Source organism: Equus caballus, chromosome 31 (assembly GCF_041296265.1).
Source record: "Equus caballus isolate H_3958 breed thoroughbred chromosome 31, TB-T2T, whole genome shotgun sequence".
NCBI lineage: Eukaryota > Metazoa > Chordata > Mammalia > Perissodactyla > Equidae > Equus > Equus caballus.
Genome location: NC_091714.1, coordinates 11,145,425 through 11,170,009, shown reverse-complemented (window position 1 = coordinate 11,170,009; position 24,585 = coordinate 11,145,425). Strand labels below are relative to the sequence as shown.

The 24,585-nt window shown below is 42.2% G+C and overlaps 1 protein-coding gene across 26 annotated transcripts in view; it reads left to right on the top strand.

The window, feature by feature from the left end:
• Nucleotides 1–24,585, top strand: part of ARID1B (AT-rich interaction domain 1B) — a 413,107-nt gene that overhangs the window by 31,188 nt on the left and 357,334 nt on the right. For 23 of the 26 annotated variants that reach the window (XM_070256330.1, XM_023633152.2, XM_023633155.2 and 20 more), the window contains exon 2: nt 17,385–17,579. In XM_070256330.1, coding sequence (XP_070112431.1) covers nt 17,385–17,579 — 195 coding nt within the window. Of the gene's footprint in view, nt 1–4,370; nt 4,660–17,384; nt 17,580–24,585 lie in introns of those variants that run through there. The other 3 variants (XM_070256331.1, XM_070256328.1, XM_070256334.1) reach the window with 2 other exon arrangements.

Here is a 24,585-nt window from a genome sequence, read left to right as displayed (position 1 = left end):
CTTACTGTAGTGTGACCTTGGGCAAGTTACCTAGTCTAGGAGATGATTTCCTTTAACCAAGCACAGTGGTTTGTAATACTAACTACCCTGCAGGGTTTTTGTTAGGATTGGTCATGTCATTTGTAAAGCGCAGTGCTTGGCTCACAGTAGGTACTCATTAAATGGTGACTGTTTTATTGTTATATTTGTGCCTTGATAGTTCTTGATAGCTTTTTTTTTGGTGAGGAAGATTGGCCCTGGGCTAACGTCTGTTGCCAGTCTTCCTCTGTTTTGTATGTGGGATGCTGCCACACCATGGCTTGCTGGGCAGTGTGTAGGTCTGTGCCCGGGACCCAAACTGGCAAACCCCGGGCTGCTGAAGCAGAGGGCATGAATTTAGCCACCACGCCACCAGGCCGGCTCCTGTATATCTTCACTGTTTATTATCTACCTTAAATGCTATGAATCCTTCCGTTTCTTCCAGCTGGAAGTTATAAACCTCAGCTGAACTCTCATAGGACTTTATTTTCCTCTGTCCTGGCATTAACAAACTTATTTATAGCTTGTATTATTTATGTACATCTCTTATTTCCTCTGTTATCACGTATGTTTCTTAAAGTCTTGGGGCCATTTACACATCTGCTCGTCCTTCATGGTGCCTTGCACATGAATATCTCTTCAGTTTAAACAGTCTTGAGTGAATGGATGGATATGGCCTCTGACTAACTTGTGTCCTCCTGTTTCTAAATCTTTGTTTCTTAACTTTTTCTAACTCATGCCTCCTTTTGATAAAAATACATTTCCTCACCCCTCTTCCAGGATTCGGATATATCCTCCCCAAGGACCAGGGCCCTACTCCCCACCTCCCTTGAAAAGACAGAAGCTAGGCTTTTCTTGCAAATCGTTAGCAATTGTGATTATTTTGTCACGCTCTACTTTTACATGGTATGTTATAAAAGCAGTCCTTTCCCCTTTTCCAAACATTAAATTATAGTCCCGAATATCCTTTTTCAACTGCAACCTCATGCCAGCCCTCGTTCCTGTTTGTATAGCATCCATCCTTTTTCCCCTCTGAGAGTTACTGCTCAAAACTGTTCCTGACATACTGTAGAATCCTGTCGTAGTGATGCTAGCATTAAATGTTTAGGTGAGGTCCCCACCCCCAGTGCACATGTGTAAGAGAATTCTCTGTCTTCCATTTATTCGGTTCTTTTGTAATAAAAGGTGTTAAATTGATATGCGTTTGAATTTGTGAACCGTGTTTTCTGAAAGAATTGCAGTACGTGCAGCTTAGGGAGTGATCCTGGCATTCATTGCTTTCACAATGTCTTTCTTCCCAGAACTTCACACACTTTGTAGACATTCCTTTATCCACACTTAGGGGATCCCTGTGAGCCAAGTAAAAATTGGAGATGTTGCTCTTACTCTGCCTGGGAGTAAAATGTGCCCGAGAAGTCAAGGAGGGGCCTGCCCTTCTAAGCCCCTCCAAGGTGTGTGTTCTGGAAAGACTTTGCTTTTATGTTCTCTAACCATGAATTTGCCATGTTAGCCCGCAATATGGGAGTGGGTACAGTGTCTCGATTAGCTCTCTTTGCCAAGCCAGCGAACAAAACACCTTGGGTCACAAGATAATCGAGCAAAATTCTGAGGGGCTCTTTCTTTTTCAAGGAAATCTGTGGCTGTACATAGGATTCAAAATTCAGTGTACTGAAAGGAGGATAAATTACATCTGGTCCCAGAGGCGGGCTCTTTTAAATTCAGAATGACCCGTTTAAAAGAGGCCTATTTGAAATCGGATTGCATTGAATGGGGATTGTTTTAAATGAGTCCCCCTCTGTGTAGACTATGGGAATGATTTTATACTTTTGAAAACAGCTTGGCTTCGTGTGAGGGTCAGTCCTGCTTTTTTGGAATGTTGAGGCTGTGGAAATGCAGCTGTGAGCTGGGAGAGGGCAAGATTTAGGGGCTTTTCCAGAACTGGGTGTCATTGCTTAAAAGGCAAATTAATGGTAAAGAAAAAAATAGAATCTTGGACTGGTTTGATGCCTACGTGGGTCCAATTTGAAAATGTGCTGATTAGGTAATGCGATCTCACTTTTAATGATAACTTTTAAAAATTCCCTCTTTCCTTCCTTCTTCTGTACTCATTGTAACCTTTTCTTTTACATGAGAAACACTTTTTAGCCTAATTTTTGTTATTGAGTGCGATGACAGTTTTTAGGTGAAGGACCCATCAGTTACCAACAGACCATTAAATGTGAAATACTGAGCAATAAATTAAATATAAAAAGTGTGTCTGTCTAACAATAATAGATACTAAAATATTTTTGAAACACTGAATTTGAGTATATGCTTGTGTGTGTTTTGGGTATGCTATAGGATATATTTTGGTATCAGTCATCAACTCCTAAAATTTCTGGTCATGTCTTTTTCTGAGAAAGTGTAAGAAAGACAGAAAGTGGGAAATTGAAATGGTTAGCAAGTAGTCTGCCACTCTAATACAGTGCTGGTCTCGTCCTGAGATAGAGATTTTGTAACATAGGTTAAAATTTGACTCTAGTGCTGAATCCGTGCTTTTATATTCTAGTTATTGTTTAAGATAGGAAAACTCCTTCGTGCTCCAAGCCTGGATTTGAACGTGAATTGGTTTAGCAGAAGGGTGTGGCTGGGGAATGGGATGGCGTGAAACACTTCTGCTTTCTCGCGCTGAAGGGGTAAGGTACCTGCCCTGGTTTTCGTCCTTCATCCCTTTCACCCCTCACCCGTTTTTAAAATAGCAGTGCTCTTCAGCCTGTCAGGATTTCATGTTGTGACACCCTACTCAGAAGTTATGACAGCGGGGTAATGACAGCCACTGCCTCCTGAGAATCAATCAGGCAATTAATTTTGTAAATGAAATGCTGATTATACAAAGCTTCACATGAGAGGCCCAGTGATTAAAATCAATTTAACAAATTGTTTCAGGTGGGACTTGATTAATAATTTGCCATAAATGCTAAGGATATATGACCAGCATACCTTGTGGTTCCTCTCACTACCCAGCTACGTGTAAAAATACCTTGTTGCTCTGATTCCTCAACTAGATATAAAAATCCACAGGTAAACCAAGCACTGTTAGCCTCTCACACAACTGGGGGAGAAGCCGTGTGCACCAGTGCACCCCCACACGTGCGTTTACCCTCTGGTTGGGATAGATCTGGCCAACAGTGAACATTCTGGAATGCGTTATTACATTTTTATGTCATCCGAGTTTATATTTTCCTGTGTTCTACTTAAAAAAAAATCAAAACTTGCTCAGACAGGTTTGGGTACAACCAAGTTAAACAGGTCTTTTTTTTCTATATTGGAAGTTTCAGATTTTTCTTATGCGAACATATATTATGAGTCTTAAAAAGTGTGCTTTTGTATAGACATTTTCCATTCTTAGATGTGGTAACAGTTTTAAACACAGTTTGGGAAATGATGGTTTAAGAATATTAGAAGTGGTGATATTGTAGCATGGAAATAAAAAATGCAAATTGTCAGAGCATTGTAATTTGAGTCCAGGAGACCTTGCTGGAATAGGAGACACAGCGGGATGTCTTTCTCACAGCCATATAGCACATGTTTAGTCAGTGCCTGGTACAAGCCAGAGCCCAGCTCAGGGGGCGTAGATTTCGTGACTTATAATTGACACATCTAGGAAGGCAGTACCGTATTATTTGGAGGAGGGTGGCTTGGAGAGGCAAAGGTTAAGGTGCACTTGAGTTTCTTTTATTTTGGTTTTTGGTTAATAAAATAATAGCAACAATATTTGTCCAGTGTGTATGAGAAGTTGGGGCTGTAAGGAGAATTAGGATGAGGAAGAGACACCACGTCCACCCTTAAGGGCTCCGTGATGAGGGAGACGGGCTCGGGGTCGTAGTTCCTTGTGATAAATGTTGCACATCTACTGAGTAAGAGAGTCGCAGGGTACGCTGGGAGCCCTGAGAAGGCACTGTTTTATCCCGTGGTACTTTGCGGGGTGAGGAGGAATTTGTTCAGTTTCCAGGTAGCCAAAGGTTTGTGGGGTACAAGGGCGTTCCAGACTGGGGGTGCCGTAGGGCATCCGCATGGAGGCATGTAAGAGCACAGCCAGGTTCCGTGTGGGCTGACACGTAACAGGCGTCAGGGGTGTCACCTGAAGGTGAGCCTCGATTATTTGGATGTTGGACTTGTGGGTTTTGAACTGTTTAGACCCCTTTATGGTCCTCTCCCTACCTGATGACCTTCAGGGCAGTTGATTGCTAAGATTTCTGGTTTTAACCAGAGAAGGAGAAATATCTCCAATGGTCCGTGTTCCTTTTGCTGTTACCATGACAGTTCGAAGTTCTGGCAAGGAGAAGGGATGGTTCTAGAACAATGGAATGCTAGAACAGGAAGGGCTGGAAGTTCCTCTCTCCGTCCCTCGCTTTACCTGTGAGGAGCGGTGTGAGGAGTCGTGGGGCTCGGAGGAGCGACATTGCCCAGTAATAACAACCGCCAGCACGTAACTGAACGCTTACTGTGTACCGGGCACTGCTCTCAGTGTTTTGTATCTACTGTGTCATTAATACTTACAACAGTGCTGTGAGGTCGGAACTGGCATTATCCTGACTTTCCCGAGGTGGAAGCTGAAGTTCAGAGAATGTACATGATCTGCCTAAGATCCCACAGGAAGCGGTGAGCCGGGGTGTAGGCCAGGCAGCCATACTCCAGGGTGCGTGTCCTTGACCCCACTGCACTGCCCCACAGCTCCCCAAGGTGCTGTGGCTGGACGGTGGCAGAGTTAGGTCCCTGGGCCCCCTGGGCCACAGCAAGCGCTTCAGCTGTTCTTTCGCGGACAGTGTCTGAACCCGCCACTGTCTCCAGCTGAGGCCTTGTGTTGTCAACCACAGTTTGGGGATATTTGTACTGAGATTTAAGAATCCTGGATATGTTTTCATTTGGGCAGTTGCTTTCCTTATTTTAAACCAGAGGACCTGACCCATGGCCCCCTGCCCTCAAGGCATTGCTCGGGGCTCATCTGTTTCCATCCTTTGTAGGGACGAGCAGGGTCACAGTCTTTGAAACTTACAAAAACAAGCCAGGGAGAGTTCTGGGTTAAAAGATGGCACATTTCGCCTCTTGAAGGGCTGGTTTGAGACGTCCTGAGCGTCGAGGGTGATAACCTGAAAAGGTGATTCTCAGGAAAGGATCTCTGTCAGAGCAGAGCAGAGTTTTTAACCCAAACGAGATAGATATATATGTATATATTTTTCTAATTTAAAAAATCTTTGTGGAATGGAAGCTTCCTAAGAATTTTTAAGAAAATGCATATTCAGTATATGTTTTACCTTCAGTACTTTTAGGAAAAATACTGTAACCTCCACCCCTTCCCCAGTTCTGCCTTATCACGTGCACTTCTTTTCTCCGTCTCTGTGCTCTGTCTCCTAGTTTTTTCACTCTTATAGTCTCCATGTGTCTTTTCCCCTAGTTTCCTCCGCACACGGCCCCCACCCGCTTTGGTTTTAAGCCTGCCAGAGGCCATGGACCTCGCGCAGTCAGCGGTGGCTCTCGGGTCTGAGGAGCTGCAGACCCCCTTGCAGATATAAGGGGTACTGATTATTGTGGTTTTCAGTTATCCTTGTCTTCCCTTTTTGCCCTTTTTTTTAGCTTTTATCTTGAAATAATTTCAAATTTATAGGAAAGTTGGAAGAATAGTGCAGAGAAATCCATATACCTTTTACTCTGATGCATCACTTTTTAACATTTTGCTGCATTTATCTATCTCCCCACCTGCCTACCTGTCTATAGTGTATTTTCTCAGAATCGTTTCTTTCTTTCTTTGTTTTTTTCGCTGTAGAAGATTTGCCCTGAGCTATCATCTATAGCCAATCTTCTGTTTTTTATGTGAGCCGCCACCAGAACATGGCCACTGCAGACGAGGGGTGTAGGTCTGTGCCTGAGAACTGAACCGGGCCATGCTGACGTTTATCCACTAGCCATCAGGGCTGGTCCCCAGAATCATTTGAGAGTAGGCTGCACACACTCTGCCCCTTTACTGCTTAATATGTCAGAGTGTATTTCCCAGGAGCAAGGTTACTCTCTCACACTCCTCAGGCCGTCATCACCATCAGGACGTGTAACCTTTGAGATGGGACTTCAACCTCCAGTCTGTGTTCTGATTTTGTCCACGGTCCTAACAGCGTCTTTAGAGCAATCTTCTTTCCTTCAGCGTAGGATCCGGCCTAGGCCTTGTGTGTTCATTCAGGTGCCTTGCCTTTTTCAGTCTATGAGATTTGACTGTATATTAGTCGTGTTAACTTTTTTTCTTTGAACAGTCACATTACAATATGGATCAGTATATGCTTGCATGTAATTATGCCTCTATAAAGATCTTTGATGGGGCCATGTCTCTGAAAAGCATCTTTACGCCAGGTGCCCGTGGCCTGTGTATCAGCACGGCAGGCCCCTTTGTCCAGAGGTAGGTAAGGCAGGTGGCAAATTCATAATATTTATATTTGCATTTCCTTTAAGGCAATTTTAAAGTTGTTAATTTAAAAAAATTAATAAAATAGTTTGAAAGAGGCGTGATGGCAGTCATGGAGATTGCTGGGGACATCAGTAACTTCTCTGTCTTTTGGGTACCCCTCTGCTACAGTCTGTGGGATTGTTTATCCATGCAAATCACACACCAACAGCTTTGGAATGATTGTGGCTTTAAGGGAGGTATTATCTTCCCTTGAAAGACGGGAACACAGGCTCAGAGCACCGGAGTGATTTACGCAACGTTTCATGGCTGGTCAGAAGTAGGAGAGGGCTGTGCACGCAGGTCCACTTGATGTCAAACGTTGTGTTCTTCCTGTTGTACTAGAGATAGCGAATTGGTTTCTGCTCATCTGCAAAATCTAATAATTGGTAGTGGCTGCCTGCAACTCCACAGGGCGAAAGATTCTGAGGCTTGAAGGACTGGGGGAAACGAATGCTAGGATTGATTAGCACTCTCTCTCTTTTCCGCACATTAGTGGAGGGGTGGAGGTTTTTGTGATTATTATTAATAGTGATTATTCTAGAGTATACCTCCATGTAATAATGATGACAATAAAATCTATCCCTATTAAAAGCCTCTTATGTGCCTATATGATCTCCAATTCTCTAACCGCTCGAGAGGGGTAGTGTTCTTGGTGTACAGATGAGTTCACTGAGGTGCAGCAGAGTGAATTAAAGTGGCCACTTTCTTCAGCATCACACAGCTAAAAGTGGTGGGGTTGAAATTGGACATATTCTCATGAGAGCTTCCCTTCTTGCTCGAAATCTGTCTTTAGATGGGAAATATACCATATTATGTCTCTTTCTTAAATAAGAGCCTGCAACTAGGTTGTTAGTAGTGACACATGAATATGAACGATATTGCACAGAGATCTAAATTTTAGAAATTTTTAAAGCCATGATAATATTTTTACAATTTTTTTTGGGTGGTGAGAATAACAAATCTCAGGGCAAATAGAAATATATTCCATTATTATTTTGATATTCCTTTTAGATCTAATTTACTTTAGAAATAAAAAAATATATGTATACTTTGGTTTGTTTATAGAATTATTACATTCTCTAAATTAAATTTAAAAGTGTAGCTCAGTCAGATAGTAATTTACTCATTGAATTGACTTACAAGCTGCTGAGCTTGGGGGATGAGGCAAATAATAGGTTTTGCCAATTTATGAAAATCAGGCAACAACTGGAGAACCAAAACAGCCTTATTTTCTGGCCTTATTTTGTGGTACCCAGATGATAGCTATAAATGGGTTTAATATTTGTCTTCTCCACTTCACTGTTCCTATTCCTGTGGGACAGTCTAGTTGGGGAGACAGACATTTATCAAGTAGTCACACAAATAAATATTCGTGTGGGCTTTGGTGAGCGCTCTGAAGGAAGGGCACAGTCTTCTGAGGGCATCCTGCCTCATTCTGGTGTTCAGAGAGGGCGTCTCTGAGGCCAGGCAGTAGCAGTGTGTTCTGCTGGAGGGCAGATCTCCTTCTGTGTGGCGGGAACAGTGTCGTTGAAGGCCCAGTGGTGGGAAAGTGCGTGGTTTTTCTAGAGCCCCGCGGAGGCCAGTGTGGTCGGAGGGGGACATTTCCTGTTGGCAGCAGTGGTGGGTCTAGCTGCCCGGACTTTCTGAGGGGTTGGCTGTGGCGGAGAGGGAGAGGAAGGAGTCAGGATGTACCCTAGACTCTACTTGTATGTGTGGATGAGGGGTGTCTTCCCTAAGATCAGAAATAGCTGAGGAGGCTTGAGGCACCCAGGCAGGAATGTTGGGTGTCAGTTGGGTGGAGAGCCCTGGGGCTCAGAGAAACCAGCTGTGGGAGACACATTTGGGGGGACACAGGCTGGAGGAGGTCGTGGAAGCTGTGGCTTGCATGAATTTGTGAAAGTGAAGCTTTGTCTGCAGTGACGCACGGCTCTTTACCTCTTGTACCTACTGGCCATCGAGAGGCCTGCATCCTACTTAGAGCCCTGCTGTTTAGCTGGTCGTGTGGTGTGGAAGGAGTCACTGCTTTTTCTATTCAGCAGACGTGAATCATGCCAGGCCTTGTACCCAGTGCCAGGTATGCAGAGATGAATAAGAGAAAATTTCCACCTTTAATTAACAGTGTGCTGGGGAGACAAGAAAATAGATAAATTATTGAGTGATTTTGCTCTGACTTCAATTCGCTAATTTGTTAGGAGGAAGAGAAAAAAGATTTGGGAAGCTCTTACTATGTGATAACACCTGTGGTACCTCATTTAATCCCCCAGCAACACGAGAGGTGAGCATGACTGCATTCTCTTAAAGGCGAGCCTGAGTTTACGTAGCTGATGAACAGTACAGGCAGGATTGACGCCCAGGTTTGTCTGACCCTAACCCCCTGCCTTCCCCTGCACCCTTTTGTCTCGAATTCTAAGTGTTTTTCTAAACTTCGGACTACTTATTTTATTTATTAGAAAAGAAGGAGGAATTCGAAGTGGGCAAGAGATTGTCACCCAAGGCAGATAGGTACACGTGCTGCATAATGAGCATAGTGAATATCGGAAGGGTGCTTGGACCAGGGGACAGGAGTCTCCTGTGGTTTCTGATGAAGACACCTTCCTCCAAGAATGTGGACGCCTGGATTTATGTCAGGCTTTATGAATGGCACTGGTGGTTAGCCGAAGCCTCTGTCCTCTCCCTCGATGTCTTCAATATTTTTCTCAGTGCCATGGATGAAGACATGAATGAAATAGCTGCTCATTTAATTGGTGGTTGACGTCAAGATAGGAAATGCAGTTAATGTGTTAGATGTCAGGCTAGAACGATGACTGGAAATAAGCAAAATGAAGATGAGCAGGGGTAAAGACAAACTCATGCCACTAGAATCAATTAACCAGCTATGTAATAGGAGGTGGGGGAGGTGGGGCTTAACCACAGCTGAGGGGGTGGGGCTGCTAAACTGCACAGAGAGCTGAGGCCACGTTAGAGCCAATGTAGGATCTGGAGAAAAGGAAGCAGGTTCCTCCCCATTATACCTGTTGTGTTAAGTGGATTAAGATGTGGCATATTTTACTCAGAAAAGGCAAATAGATATAGCTGTCTTCAAATATTCTACAAAAGGACCAAAGTGAGACCAGTGGGTGTAAATTACAAGGAACAGCTTTCTGTTACGAAGGAGGAAGAAATTCATAACGTTTGTGGCTGTAGACACTTTGAGGGGATTCATACATCCGTCATGTATGGACCACTGAGGTTCTTTTTGGTTCTAAGATTCTGTGTTTTGTTGCTGAATCCTTTGTGAGGGTGTCTTAAGAATTGTGATCAAATGAAAATGTATTAAAGTGTTTTAGAAATGCATAGTAGATGTTGGTCATTATTTGAGCAGCCCAGGAGGGTCTTTGAATAAGTTTCTAGAGGATATTCTGTGAACCTCTGATACTGACATATGCTAAATTTGGGGTTATATACATCATGGATGCACTTTTCTTTTGAGTATCCCTGAGAGTTAAGAATCACAGCTTATTTTTTCTTTTAAAGATTTTATTTTTCCTTTTTGTCCCCAAAGCCCCCTGGTACATAGTTTTATATTTTAGTTGTGGGTCCTTCTAGTTGTGGCATGTGGGATGCCACCTCAGCATGGCTTGATGAGTGGTGCCACGTCCGCGCCCAGGATCCAAACCGGTGAAATCCTGGACCACTGAAGTGGAGCTCGCGAGCTTAACCACTTGGCCATGGGGCCAGCCCCCCTTTATTTTTTTTTTAAAGATTTTATTTTTCCAAGAATCATAGCTTCTGATTGTTCTTTTTATTGGTAGCTTCTGGAAGTTACTTTATACATAGGTAACAACATATTAATATTTTGTGGCTAATCTAAATAATAAAAATCCAGTGGTATTTTAGATTTGGGGTAAAATTTAAAATGTTGTTAGGAAAAAATGTTATGCCTTCTACTCCTCTCCTGGTTAATGATAATGTATATGTGAAAAACAAACTTCTTTATTTAAAATTACACATCAAAACATGTTTATTTCAGATGAAAAGTGCACAAATAAAAATTCCCCATAGTCCCATTTTTACGGAATTGTTTTCTCATCCCCTTGCCCTCTTCCTTCAAATTTCATTCCATGGTTCCACAAAAATATATTCTCTGTATATTCTTGTAACTTGTTCTCTGTAACTTGCCTTCAGGAAACCAAAACCAAAACCAGCAATATTGACAGCGGTCATCTTTCCAAGTCAGTGTCTGAGTATTTTGGTCCCTCCTGCCCCTCCTCGCTCGCTGGGAATCGAATCGTGGTTAGAAGGCACCAATAATATGATGAGTCTTAGACCCAGCAATAAAACAGCCTTTTCCAATACCTTAGAGTTCCACTTCTTCATCCTTCCTAGACCATTGTAGAATGTGGCAAATATTCCTTTATTGACAGAAGAAGAACTTACAGCGTGTTGATACCCAAATTTGAAGTTCCAGTGTTTTTGTTCAAATCGTAATAAGCAGGTACTATTGTGTCATTAGTACAAATAAAAAATAAAATGGTTTTAGGTGCTGCGTGGCGTTCTCTCCTACCTCAGTCTCATGGCCATACCCACCTGGGCAGTGCAGTACTGCGGGCGCTGGGGCCCTGAGTCAGGAGATTTGTGTTCTGGTCTCGGCTCTGCGCTAACTATACTGCGGCCCTGGGCAGGTCCCCGCCACTCCCAGCTCCGAGGTGTCATCTGAGATGAGGAGGTTTCTTTGATAATTGGATTCAGTGGCGGTGATGACAATGGTAACCGAGAATTTGGTATTTTCTGGCTTGAAGACGAATACGCGCACTTGATGAAATGAAGGATGATCTTTAGTGTCCTGCTCCTACTTTAACGCCGTTAGGAGAAGAACCTGACTACGAACGTTGCGTTATAGATTGTCATTAACACTACATGTGTCTTCTGCATGTATGTACGGAACCAAGCAGAAACTGGGTAGTGATTTTTACTTTTTATTTTTGAGAATGTTTTACTGTATGTGTGATCAGTCGTCCTTCCCAAGGAGTTACCGAGTCACCACGATCATCGATGTCATTTGTGCTGTATGCCACGTGAGACATAGAAAAGCCCAAAGCATGGGCATTGCCATTTTAGTCTACTTAGGAGGTGAGAAATAAGACATGAAAAATCAAAAAATAGTCCATGAGTTAAAGAACAACACAGGGAGTTTAGAAGTCTGTTACCGCCCACATACGAGAGATTCTGCGCGGATCTGTAGACAGTCACTGTTCCTGGGGGCGGGGGGGGGGGGGGGTGGGGGGGGGAGGGGAGGGCGGGGAAGCTCCGAGGTCCTTGAACCTGGACTCAGTGAGCTTGGTTTTAGACAGGCAGAGAGGGAGCAGGAGCGTCCTCAGAATGAAGACTGGCAGCTCTTCCCTGCTTGTCTGTGCTGTAAATGGGAGTGTGGGTGAGGGGATGGAGGAGGACGAATGCGGGACAGCTGTGTCCCAACCACCCCCACCCCACAGAAAGCCATAGTAATGTTTGCAGCCTGCCTGGGAAAAAACAGAGGCATTTAGAGTTATATTTAGACATCATCACAGAAAGGCAAACATAAGATTGCTTCATGCTGACAGCTGCTCCGTACAGGTCACTGTGGCCGGCTCTGATCGTTATCAGCCTGGCTTTCACATAGCTGTAATTCATGCACGGCACTCTTAAATGTTTGACGTTGTTTTGTATGTGCTTTTCCGTGTCCCTGTCTGTTCCACTGTGATGATGTGTTCTAGCTCGTTCGCATATTCTGTAGTTATTGAAGAGCTGGGTTGTTTCATTTTTCTGAACAGGGTGTTTCTGGATAAGGGTGTGGACCCACTCTGAATCCAGAGCCCATGCTGCCCCCTGGACCCTGCGCTCTCCCTTCAGTATTAGAATCTGTAGCTTCAGACCCATTTGGATCTATAGCCCCCCTACCCTGTTCAAGAGAGAGTGTTCGAGTTGGAACAAGGTATAATTTTTAAAGCTTTCGTGTAAAGCTGTTGTCATATTATCCTTCAGAAGGAGTTTCACCACCACTCTATACCTCCTAGGTCAAATGCTCATTTATTCACACTGGGTTGCATTATTTTTGCCATTTTACAGGTAATGGAATATTACTTCAAAAGTTTTCTTTAGTTACTGGTTAAACAGAACATTTTCCCAAATAATCATTCAAAAGGGAAGAGTTTCTTTCCTTCTCTGAGCTCTTCTCTAATCCAGATTTATTGATATGATTATAGGTCAAGAAGATGTGATAGTTCCTCTTTCTGTGGGTTTTTCCAATGTCTTTCTTCAATTTGTAGTTTAAGGAATTGGGCTGAAAAAATTGTGAAATGCTATATTCATAAAGAAACTACTAATAAACTATCTCCTTAACTTGATATTTAGGAGTAAACACAATTACATAGATATCTTTATTATAAATACATGAGTAGGCATATTCTCAAAGAGGGTAATCAAGGAACGTCTAAGTATAAACATCAAGTCTATTTAAAGCGTACCAGAAGCGTAAAACTAAAACTGAGTTGTTCTTTGACTTGGATAATTAAAAGGGCAATTGGAGTCCCAGGCCAGCCTCTGAAAACCTCTTTAACCTCCAGTACGGCCTTAACTGTGCCACCTAATGTGCCTGGAATCTACGTTCAAATTTATATTTAAAAAATATACATTGTACTCCTTATTTTAGTAGTCCTAGGGATGGGACACCTGAGGCTTTTAGAGATGTAAGCAGGCAGCAGTGGCAGCTTCCGAGAAGGAGATCCGAGAGAGGGAGAAAGTGTGTGTGTGTGTGTGTGTGTGTGATGTACAACTCACATGCACATGCATATCCAGAAGCTCATTTTGAATAAGGAGGAGTTACAAAGAAGCCGTATCCAGTAATCCAATTGCGTTAGAAGCCGAGGAACTAAACCGAGGCTAGTTATGCTAGGAGCTCTTTGAATGTGGCAGTCCACGTTGTGGCCCCCCAGCGCTTGTCTTACTGGATGGAATTGAAGCCCAGACTGCAGCAGGTGGAGAACGATGTCCAGAAAGGAGAAACGTGTTCAGAGAAGTATTTGAGGAATATTCTTAATGTGGATGCTGTCTCTGATACAGCATAAATGTTATGTGAGAAATGAAAATGGGGATGCTCTGGAATCTATCAATAGAAGGATAGATGATAAAAATATAAAATTGTTTGGGGTTAGATGTGAATATGAGAAGTGACTTGGACATTATGTTTTTTGGAAAAGCCTTAGATTTGGTCTTTGGCCTCTTTAAGGAGATCGTAGTAAAAAGCAGGGGTTGGCACTCTGCCCTTGTGCATAGTTAATGTTAAAAATAGAGCACACAGCAGGATGAATTTGGATTGTGGATGAGTATGTAATAAGAGGCCATAATGTGAGAAGGTTAAAATTAAGTAATTTGCACTGTGTAAGTATCTGTTTTCATATCTGAAGTCTCACCGAAAGGTATTTGATGCATTTTGAGAGGGACAGATAATCTGTGTATTTCATGCTTTCGATTTCCAGAAATCTCAGGGTTAAGCTAACATTTTTGACATGGGTGCAAATTAACTGAATTTTAAGTAGGGCTGTCAGAGTCTATGGCAGTGATGAGACAGATAATACAAAACAATTTTAGTCACCGATAAGATGAATTTGCTGCACTGTTATCTATAGCATTAGAGTATAGACATTCCAATCATTTTCCCATTTTAAATTTCTGCTTTAATTAAGCTGGTTTTGGTCGTGCACTATTTAAAGTGAAATAAGTAGACCTTTGCTATGCCCTGGCTAATCCAGATTGAATGTGAAGATAGGGCTGCCTCAGGGCCCCGTATTGGAAATTTACCCTGAAATCTGATTTACTCAGCCTCTCTGTGGGCCAGTCACTCACTCTGCGGATTCTGAAATCACCAGCTCAGCCTGATTTTCACACTTCCGTAGAAAGTTTTATTTTATCTCTTGAAAGAACGTGTGGAAAATAATTACATTTTGCTTTGCTTAGGCATAAATTCTCATTTAAATCATACTGTGAAAACACAATTCTTAGTCCTCGATTTCAGCTTTATTACAACATAGCGACCTACATGTTTGTATGTGGAATTGTGAAGTCCGCACTGGTTGTGTAACGTCGGTGTGTTGTTGGAGCAATTTCTGTATTGTAAGGACAGACTTTTCCTTGACAGGTGAAGGTAGCCCCGTTAAAATTCCACGAAATTGTGAATTCTGAGCAGAACTGTTTGGCCTACACATATTTTCCTTCAGGTGAGATCGGTTCCTGGCAGATGGCTGTGAACCCTCAGGACTGAGCTCCTATAGGAAGGCCGTGTTGAAACCCATCCCAGACCCGACGTGGGGCTCCCTCCTCACAGAGCCTTGTGTGTCCGGTTGGGGTGTCTACTGCCTTGCTCTGTAATCTTCGTGAAGCCTGTCCCCTTCAGTGAGTTGTTCATTTCTCCAGGACAGCCACTGCCGCTGCTTCATTTTTCTGCCTCTAGTGCCTGGCACCGTGCATGTAGTAGGTACTTAGTGAATGTGTGGTGAATAGATTCGTCAAGTCATTAAAATGACCACCAGGGTAACCCTCGGAAGGAAGAAGGGCAAAGACCACCTGCAGCCTTGGGGTCAAGTGTAGTGGGAGGGGAGGCCGGGCAGTTCTGGTAGCTTCCCCAACTTGGGTTTTGGGCATACACTCCTGGCGCCCCCCACCCGCCCATTGATGCCTCAGTCTCTTGTCTTCCGGTTTGTGTCTCACCTCTGCCCTGTGACTGCCCTTGCCAAACTCAGCTCTTACCTCCTGGTCCTCAAGGCTAGCAGCAGCTTTGAGGCCTCGCCTGTTGCACACCTGGGCTGCACTTGGCATGCCTGTTTTTGTTGCTACACGATTCCCTTCTCTTCCGTAACACTGTCCTCTCTAGAATCTCTAACTACAGTTTCTGACCCTTGTTTTGGCTTCTTTGTGAGCTCTTTTGCCCCTGCTTTCCCTTCAGTGGTGATATTTTCTAGAGTTTTGTCCTCTCCCCGTTGTGCTCTGTTCCTATGTTCTTCCTGGATAAACTTCTTGAGTTTTTACGTGGTTCCTATTGATTAATTCCTCCAGTATTTATTGAACATTTCTTAGTGCCAGGTGCATTATTTGACTTATGTCCTGGAGACATAATAGTGAGTAAAACAGAAAGATCGCTGCCCTCCAGGAGCATATAGTATCCTATCTGTGCTGACGTCCCTATTTATTATTCTGGGTCAGACCTCACTCCGCAGGCGGCAAGCTCATTGTGTCTCTTCCTTCTGGATAGTTTCCCGTGGATTTCCTATAGGGACCTCCAATTTAACATGTAGATTACTGGGGGTTACCCCCGACTGCCCGGCCCTGGGAGGAGGGTGGATCTGCTTCCCCGGCTGCACTCTCTGCCTCAGCTGGTGTCCCATTGTCTGTTAAGACACCCTTGACTCTTGACTTCCCTCACTCTTTCAAGTCTCCAAGTTGGGCTGCATTTCTGTCCTGTTACTTGAATCTGGGCCACCGCTGCTACGAGTTCAGGACCTCAGCTCCCCTGCCTGCCGCGCCAGCCCACCCTGGCTGCAGTCAGCTGCCTGAGGCCGGTCCTTCCCAAGGCAGATCTGACTTTAGTTCTCTCTGTTCAAAGCACCCAGAGGTTCATCCCCAGGAAAAATCTAAAGCCTTTAAAACGACATATAAGGCCCTCCCATGTACTGGCTTCTGCCTGCTTCCACTTCTCTGCAAATTCTCCTTCCCCTGAATCTGAACTGCTTATGTTTCCTCATGCACCAGGCCACTCAACTCCCTCAAGCTTTATGCTGTTGCTTCTCCTCTCCGCCCTCCCCACCCTGAACCTGGCTTCTTCCCATTTATCCTGCTAATCCTTAAGCCTTCCTGAGAGTCCCATGTGCTCACCTCAGCGTGAATAGAGTCTGGCGCACAGTAGGGATCAGTCTCTGGTTTAGGAAGGAAGGCAGGAAGGACGGATGGACGGACGGATCTGTGGATGAATGCTGCGGGCCTTTGTAGCACCGCGGGGAGGGACTTCCCCACTGCCGCACCGCTCCTTTGAAGCACCCAGGGCGTGAGAGCCTGCTGGAGGCCCCCCGGCTGCCTCTCCCGATGGCCTTGGCCCTGAGGCCCCTGGGCTGACTCACCAAGCCAAAAATAAGACTCAAAGTCTAGCTTTGAACTGGTTGTGTTTGGTGAGATGCTTACTTACATGGGGAGGGTGGCTTGTGACTCATAGTCTGGGTGCTTATTCATGCGCACTAGTGATCGTTGAAAATTTTTACCCTAGACATTCTGCATTATCTGAAATCTATCGTTTCACTTTCTGATGAGCTCTCAGATGCACTAACGTTTGATCAGGACTTGCAGACTCAGGTCTAAAATAAAGTAGATGTTCACAGAGTACTTTGAAGTCAGAAAGGGTTGCTAACCCCTCCGTATACTTCGTCTTTATTACTGGTAAGCTCAAAGGAGCTGGGTGAGGTTAACTATCATGCTGATTTCCTGTATGCATAAAAAAGTTTCAGATGCAAATGCTTTCTCTGCTTTGGATGCAGAATCTTTCCGTATATTATTTACTCCGGATCCCTCTTAATTCTTAAAATCTTCCTAAAAATAAAAAAATAAAATGTCTTGTATACATCTAAGATTTTTTTTTTAAATGTTCTTCTGGGTTTATATCGGCGAGGTCATTGTTTTTGTTTTTTTTTTTAAATCGAGATATAATGGACATATAACATTATATTAGTTTCAGGTGTACAACATAATGATTCGATGTTTGTATGCATTGAGTGTTTTTACTATTTTCAAAAGTAAGGATAGTTGTGTTTTTAGCGTAGATGGTAGCATAACAAAATTTCTGCATTTGTAATAATAATGATTTACTAAACTTCCCTCTTGGTTTATTTCTTCCCAGGGCAGCCCGATGGATCCCATGGTGATGAAGAGACCTCAGCTGTATGGGCTGGGCAGTAACCCGCATTCTCAGCCGCAGCAGAGCAGCCCTTACCCGGGAGGTTCCTACGGCCCCCCAGGGCCCCAGCGGTACCCACTCAGCATCCAGGGTCGGAACCCAGGGGCCATGGGAGGAATGCAGTACCCACAGCAGCAGGTTTGTGCTAGTTTTGACTCCTACTTCCTCCAAATTGATGATAGTTTTGTGTTTGTCTTTTACTGTCTACCTAAGATTGGTATTGAGAGAATTAGGGGGCATTTTGCTGATTTTCTGCTTTTAATTTTCGTAGTTTCGTCAAGGAATCACAGGTACCATTTTCTTTTCTTTCTTTTAAAGAAGGAAAAGTGATATTCTTAGAACAAAGTGGACAAAATACCTGTTTGGTAGAAGGCCATTGTTACCAGTTGAATTTGAAAGATGGACCATGTCATCATTTTGCAGCAAATTATATAGATCTAAGCCTCAAAGTGAACTTGGCTTTCTTATATTTCTGATGTCGGACTGTGTCAGAGTTTGAGCTGTGAGTAGACTTCTTCAGGTGAAGTTTTAAGTTATTTAAAGGTCTTTCCCATGAAGATGGCATCAACTTTAAAAAAGATTATTTTAGTCTCCCAAAGAGTTACTTTGCTTTCATTTCTTACAATATTATTTCTTCTGTACCTTTTGAAAAAGTTTTCTGTATTTCCTCTAAGAGGATTTGATATGTATCTGTTTTCTTAGATTTTGATGAGTTTTGTGTTCTTACTTGAAACAAATAAGATTTTTCCTGCTCTTAAAAACGACCCAGTGTTTTTCTGTAGAATCAGATAGAGTTACCTTAAATGACTTCTACTTTTAATTTAACAGTAGTAAACCTACAGTCTCGTGGATACTGGAGAGTATATCCTTGTTACGTGGGCCTGAGGAGGCATGAAATCTGGGAAAGACTAAATTAGATTCAGACTTATTAGGGTATTTAGTTACTAGGAACACCAGAAAGGCTTATTTATAAATTCCCACATCGTGCCTTCCCCACCGGGGGGCGTCCGCTTGGCTCCATGTGTGTTACAGCCTGCAGCCCGGTCGTTCCACAGCGTTGCCAGTAACCCATTCCAGGGTTTCACGGTACTTCCGCTCAGGAAGTTTTTCCTATAGGTGACCAAAAATCATCTGTGGCAAAAAAAAAAATTGAATAGAACTTTGTTCTCTTTAAAGTGGATGTGGAGAATCAGACATCATACTTTACACACACATAGCTGTGTCCGAAAAGTTCACAAATGAGTTGCATCTGAGCCTTTTCTTTTAGAGACCGAATATTGTCTTTCCTCTTTTTGTAAAATTTACTTGATTGAGGTTGCGTTGGTTTATAACTTAAATTTCAGGTGCACATCATTGTATTTTGACTTCTGTGTAGACTGCATCATGTTCAACACCAAAAGTCTAGTTTCCGTGCATCACTACACGTGTGCTCCTTGACCCCTGGTCTTTCCTCTTTATCTTTGTTCCTCCTCTGGCGCTATTTTTATTTTAAGGTGGTTGTAGGGAAAGACAGAAGTAGCCCAGCCTTTGAATCCTAGCTACTGGTTCCTTCAACGGCCCTCGTTATTGCCGGCGGTTCTCGCTTCTCCTTTATTAAAGATCGGCCGCTCAGAATTCTCACAGTCAGTTGCCTACTTAATTGCATTCTTAATTCTCTTCAACATTACTCCTTTCTTCCAGCAATATTTTGCTGCCTAGAGTGAAAATCTCTGGTTGAGGCTGCTACTGGTGAGAGGGAGATAATTTGTAAATGACTGAGAAGTAAGGTGAGAGTTGTGATTTCTCTCTCTCTCTTCCTTCTTTTGGTTTTAAAGCTAATTTGCCTTTAGTTGAGGGGAAGAAGACCGAGACAGCTGGCTGCTGGAGTCCTAACTCTGCCCTCTGGCTGATTTCATTTGGGGGCCGATAGTTCTCTGACGCCCTGGCCACAGGGAGAGTAGAGGCAGGAAGGTAAGAAATAGCAGGACTCGTGGAGAAACGTACATGCTCACCAGTCCTTGTGTCTGCACCTTCCTTTCCACCATATTCTCCTGATGTGAAATTTGAAAGTCATTTCAAAAGGCGCTGTTCATGGCGAGTTCCTGGAGGCTCTTTCCTCTTTTTCTCTGAATAAGTTAAAGTCTTATGAGAGGCTTTCTACATGGGCTTAGTTTGTGATCCCAAAGCGGCTGACAATGGAGAGGGTGTGTGGGGGATGATTTCCTAGGAATATGTTTTTCATTCTTTTCTTCCCCGCACGTGTAAGGCTAAACGTAGAGGACACACACACGTAGATAGAGTAACCTCATTTTTCTTAGCTTCTTGGTGTCATTTAATCCCAGTGGCTCTTATATATTTTTGAAATCCACTAACTCTTGGATTGATTTGAAGGGACAAATTGATGAAGATTACCCACCAAGTATTTCAGCAAATTTTTAATTAAGATTTTAGATTAGGTATTTTACTGCTAACCAAAAGAAATGCCTAGTTCTAATCAAGCACAGATCTTTCTGATAATGAAAGGGAAATAGTGTATCTGGTAAGAAAATGAATGCCCTGGCTGTAGAATGTCCAACATTCATGTTGAATTCATCATAATCGAGGATTCTAAATAATCTGTATTGCTTTTTCACCCTTTCATTTCGTTGTAATACAGCCTTGAAATATAATATCTGGCTTTGAAATGTAAAGGCTAAAAATAGCTGCAAATTCATTTTCGAATGTGTGGAGCATTTTAAAGGAGACACAGCTTTTATAATACCAAGTTCATGGGATCAGTTAGGTGTAGGCTAATTAATAGCTTTGAAATGGAAAAAACATAGTGAAGGTTTTGAGTAAAGGTTATTAGAGCACGTATCTTTTGTTAGCTTTAGTCTGTGTTCTTTGGTGAGGAATTTTCAGTCAGTTGCTTTGTTTGCAAATTTTGGATAATTATAAATTTGTCTACAAACAAGTTCCTGGCACAGTGATTGGCTGTTGGGCCTGTCCATCTTCTCCTAGTATTAGTGTAATTGGCCGAGCATTGTTGTAGCCGTGGCTGCTAATGTTCTTCAGGGAAAAAGTTGAAAGATAATGATGACATTGAGTTTTTATTGAGTGGACATCACCACCTAGGCGTGACTTTGCTTTGGACGGCCTCCAAAACTTTCTGTGTTTGGTTTGTGAACCTCTAATGAGCTGAATCCAGTTCATTTAATATTGCTCATATATTTCTGCAAAGGATTAAAATGCAGGAATTCAGGTTTGTAAATTGAGTTGCCCTCTTACCAGCTGAGAGGTAAGTTGTCTTTGGCTCGGGGGTCACAGTGTGATTCCTGGCTGGCGTTCCACGACTGTGATAGGAATTTTAAATGAGTATCCTGTTAGAAGGAACTGCAGTGCTCGTATGCAATGTAACACGGATGGTATCACCGCGTCCTTTTTGTCTCTGAGAGTCCGGAGGAACTGGCCACTGAGTGTTTGATGTTAGTATTAACTTGGTGATTCTTGAATTGTATGGTGATAATTTTATTCTTGAAATATACTCATGACGTCTTTGAAGCATGACGTGATAATGGTACATCATTTTGGTATTAACTGGAACTAGATTTGTGGTCTTTCGCTTGCTGATTCTCCCGCGTCATCAGGCAAATACATGGCTAAACAGATTAGTTTTGCACGGTGCCCTAAAAACTAGTCTACTTCGGTTTTTATTGAACTGAGAGGGGAAATGAATTTTCTATGCTTCTGTGGAGAATGGTCTGCCTCCAGGCTCCTGGAATTCAAACCTGGGGATGGTTAACAGAAGTACACTGCTTGATTTCATCTAACACGGAGCTGCACAGAGGATGTATAATCTTTAAGGTTACTAGAATTTGACTCTTTCAGTTTTTTTAAACTTAGACACCAGGGTATCCTTTGCTGGATCAGGGACATGAGTGAGCAAATGTTTTATTTTTTTGTCCTTTATGATCACAGATGTATACATAGACCTGTGCTCACTTGCTTTAAAAAAGATTTTCATATAAAAGGAATAACACTCAGGGGAAATAGGCTACAGAAGCGAAGATACATTATTTGTGTCAAGCAGATTTCAATTATGTAGTCTGAGATTTTTCCTGTTATTAAGCATTATATTGGGTTGATATTTTAACTATGCTTATCTTGTTGCAGACATTTGTGTAATCTGATGGCTGTTGGCATTATAAAACCAGGGAAAGGGAAAGAGGGGAAAATGAGAGATTTAAGTTTTTGCATGCTCTTATAATGGGAAAACACGACTTTTTAGTTTCACAAACACATCTGTATTGCAAAGACCTTTACAGCAACAAGAGCATAGATATAATTGTTTTGAAAGATAGTGTGGAAAAATTAAATAGAAATTAGTTATTTTTTTAAGAGGACTTATCTGAACTTATCACTTTCAATCTAAATGAAAACTGAAATAAAAACCGAGGTTCATTTGTAGAAGACTTTAAAAATTAATAGGGATTTTAATTTGTGTCTTTAGTTTATCTTTTACACCCTTCGGATATGTCGATTTCGCTGTGTGTTTTTTGAGTAAAATATTTATTTCAGAACATAAGCATTTTATTTAGTACCATCTTAGCAGCCAAAACACTTCTTCCAATGCAAATGTTTATTTTGGCAGCAGATGTTTCTAAAAGGAGACAAACATTACAATTGTTTGGCTAAAATAAATGTTTTCTTTGGGGTTATTAAGGCAGCCAAGCAAGTTCAAGGATTCCCACCTGCGTTACTTTATATGGTCAGTCTATTCTGGAAAAAAAATATTTGCTTTTCAAGATATGATTGAAATTGTTTTGATATAGTTTGAACAATGTCTCTGAAAAGTAATGATGAATGGGGAGAGGAGGACTGGTTAAAAACTTAAAAATTCCAGAGTTTTTTGACATGAGATGTTTGTTTAGACTCAGTCTCTGAATCCTAAATGTGAATCCAATAGTCAGGGCTTAACTTTGCTTCCATCTTAAGAGAGCTTAGCCTTCCTGTTTTGAAGGAGCGTGATAAAGTGTGAGGGGATGAGGAAGGGAGGCCTGGCTTAGCATAATGGAGGGGAATGGATGCCCAGTGTCCACTTCACATCCAGATTCTTAATGTTTTTATAGTGTATATTCACTCATGACGCCCACCTGTAACTGTGTGCATGCACACACGCTCGCTCGCACACACACATATATAAAATAGAACATTTGTGTGATGGCGATATCCTGGTGTAATGAAATGTATTTGTGTAGGTATATTAAATAATATATTGACCATGTATATTACGTGCATATATACACATAGAAACAGACAATACATCAGTAGAATGCAGGTAAACATTTTGGTAGTAAGATAGTGAATGCTGTGCAATTCTTTCGCTGTGTTATTTGCAGCATTTTTGTATATACATGTTCTGTACTGGACTTGGAGCCAAGCTGCTCTGCTCGTACACCTGAAACGTTTGGAGTCCTTTCAGCGGATTGCAGATTTGTATAAATAATTGCCTTTTGTTGGCCACATTTTGTCTTGATTTCCTCAGTTGTTCTTCATCAGCGAACATGAAGGTATTTAAGGTTTACCGACAAAATACATTCACACCTCGTGTTTCTGCTTCCAAGCAGATAGCAGATGCTGCTGTCTGTGATGCCAGAGTTCCCTGTAGATGGAGTTTTGTACCAAGAAAATACATTTTGAAAAGATTTGTAGATATGGTAATTTTTATTTGCTCCTTAAAATTTAAATTTCTGGAATGCTTAGCTGATTTTATTTGCTTTTTATATTGTAGTTGGATTTAAACATATTGTGAAGCATTCAGTGTGACGTTCTTAGTAGAGGTGTATTAGAAGAGATCACATTTCAAGTTAAATATAAATGTTTAAATCTTTAGCCTTTTTCCTAAAAACGAGAAAAGAGCAGGTTTTATGCTTGAAAGATTAATGAGAAAATGTGAGATGGTTTCTGTTTTAGTTTGGAAAGCTACGTTTATATTAGGAAGTTTATATTGATGTATTTGGTTTTTTTATTTGAACATTTACATTGTTCTAGATATTGTAGGATTATATACAGTGCCTGTTCTCTGCTAGTAGCTTATACTGTTTTGTTACTTACATATGAATTCTACATATTTTACGTATATAGGCTTTCAACCTAAAATATCTGTTAAACTTTTCTATATTTTTATTTTATTTATTATTTATTTTTTTGGTGATGAAGACTCCCACTGAGCTCACATCTGTTACAAATCTTTCCCTTTTTGCTTGAGGAAGATTGTCCCTGAGCTCACATCTGTGCCAGTCTTCCTCTACTTTGTATGTGGGATGCTGCTACAGCATGGCTTGATGAGCAGTGTGTAGGTCCACGCCCAGAATCCAAACCCAGGAACCCTGGGCCGCCAAAGTGGAGCACAGGAACTTAACCACTATGCCACCAGGCCGGCCCCTATATTTTTGTTTTTGCGATGTAAATCTTAAGTATATGTTTTAAGTAGCACTAGAATTACTCGAGTATATTTTAAGTAAGTTTGGTTTGTTTGCTTTCACTACAGAAACATAAAGTATGATATTTATGTTAAAACTTAAAGGATTCAAATAAAACTAACAGTTGAAATCAGTAAAATCAACCAGCCGCATTCCCTCAGTGCTCCCTGAAAAATAACAACAAAATTCCAGAAAGTAAACTGAAAGGTGAAGTAACTAAGTGGCATATTTTAGGCCACTGGTTCTCAAGCTTTGCTGAGTGTCAGAATCTCCTAGGGTGCTTTAAAAGCTCTCGGGATGGAGGCCCATGTCAAGGGTGTCTGACTGTAAAGTCCTCCCTGTGTCTTTTTCTGGGCTCCTATGCCGCTGGCGTTACCAACCAAGTGTCGGGGGTAGACCGGGCGTAAGGACCCCAGAGCAGCTTCTGGCCAGCAGCATTGCACCTGCTGGAGCTCGTTCTCAGGCCCTCCCCGTGAGTCAGGAACTCACCACTGCCCTACAGGGTGAAATGTGCCCAGAACCAGGAGCTGGCACAGTGTAGTCCTTGCTGGTTAATGCTTAATCTGTGTGCGATCTTGGAAAAATCTGGATCTCACTGTGCTCCCCAGCCAAAGGAGGGAGTTTGACTATAAGATCTCCCAGCTTGGAGTTTCCCCTTAAAACAATAGTAAGTTAATGTCTTTTCATTTGAGTTTTCGATTTTC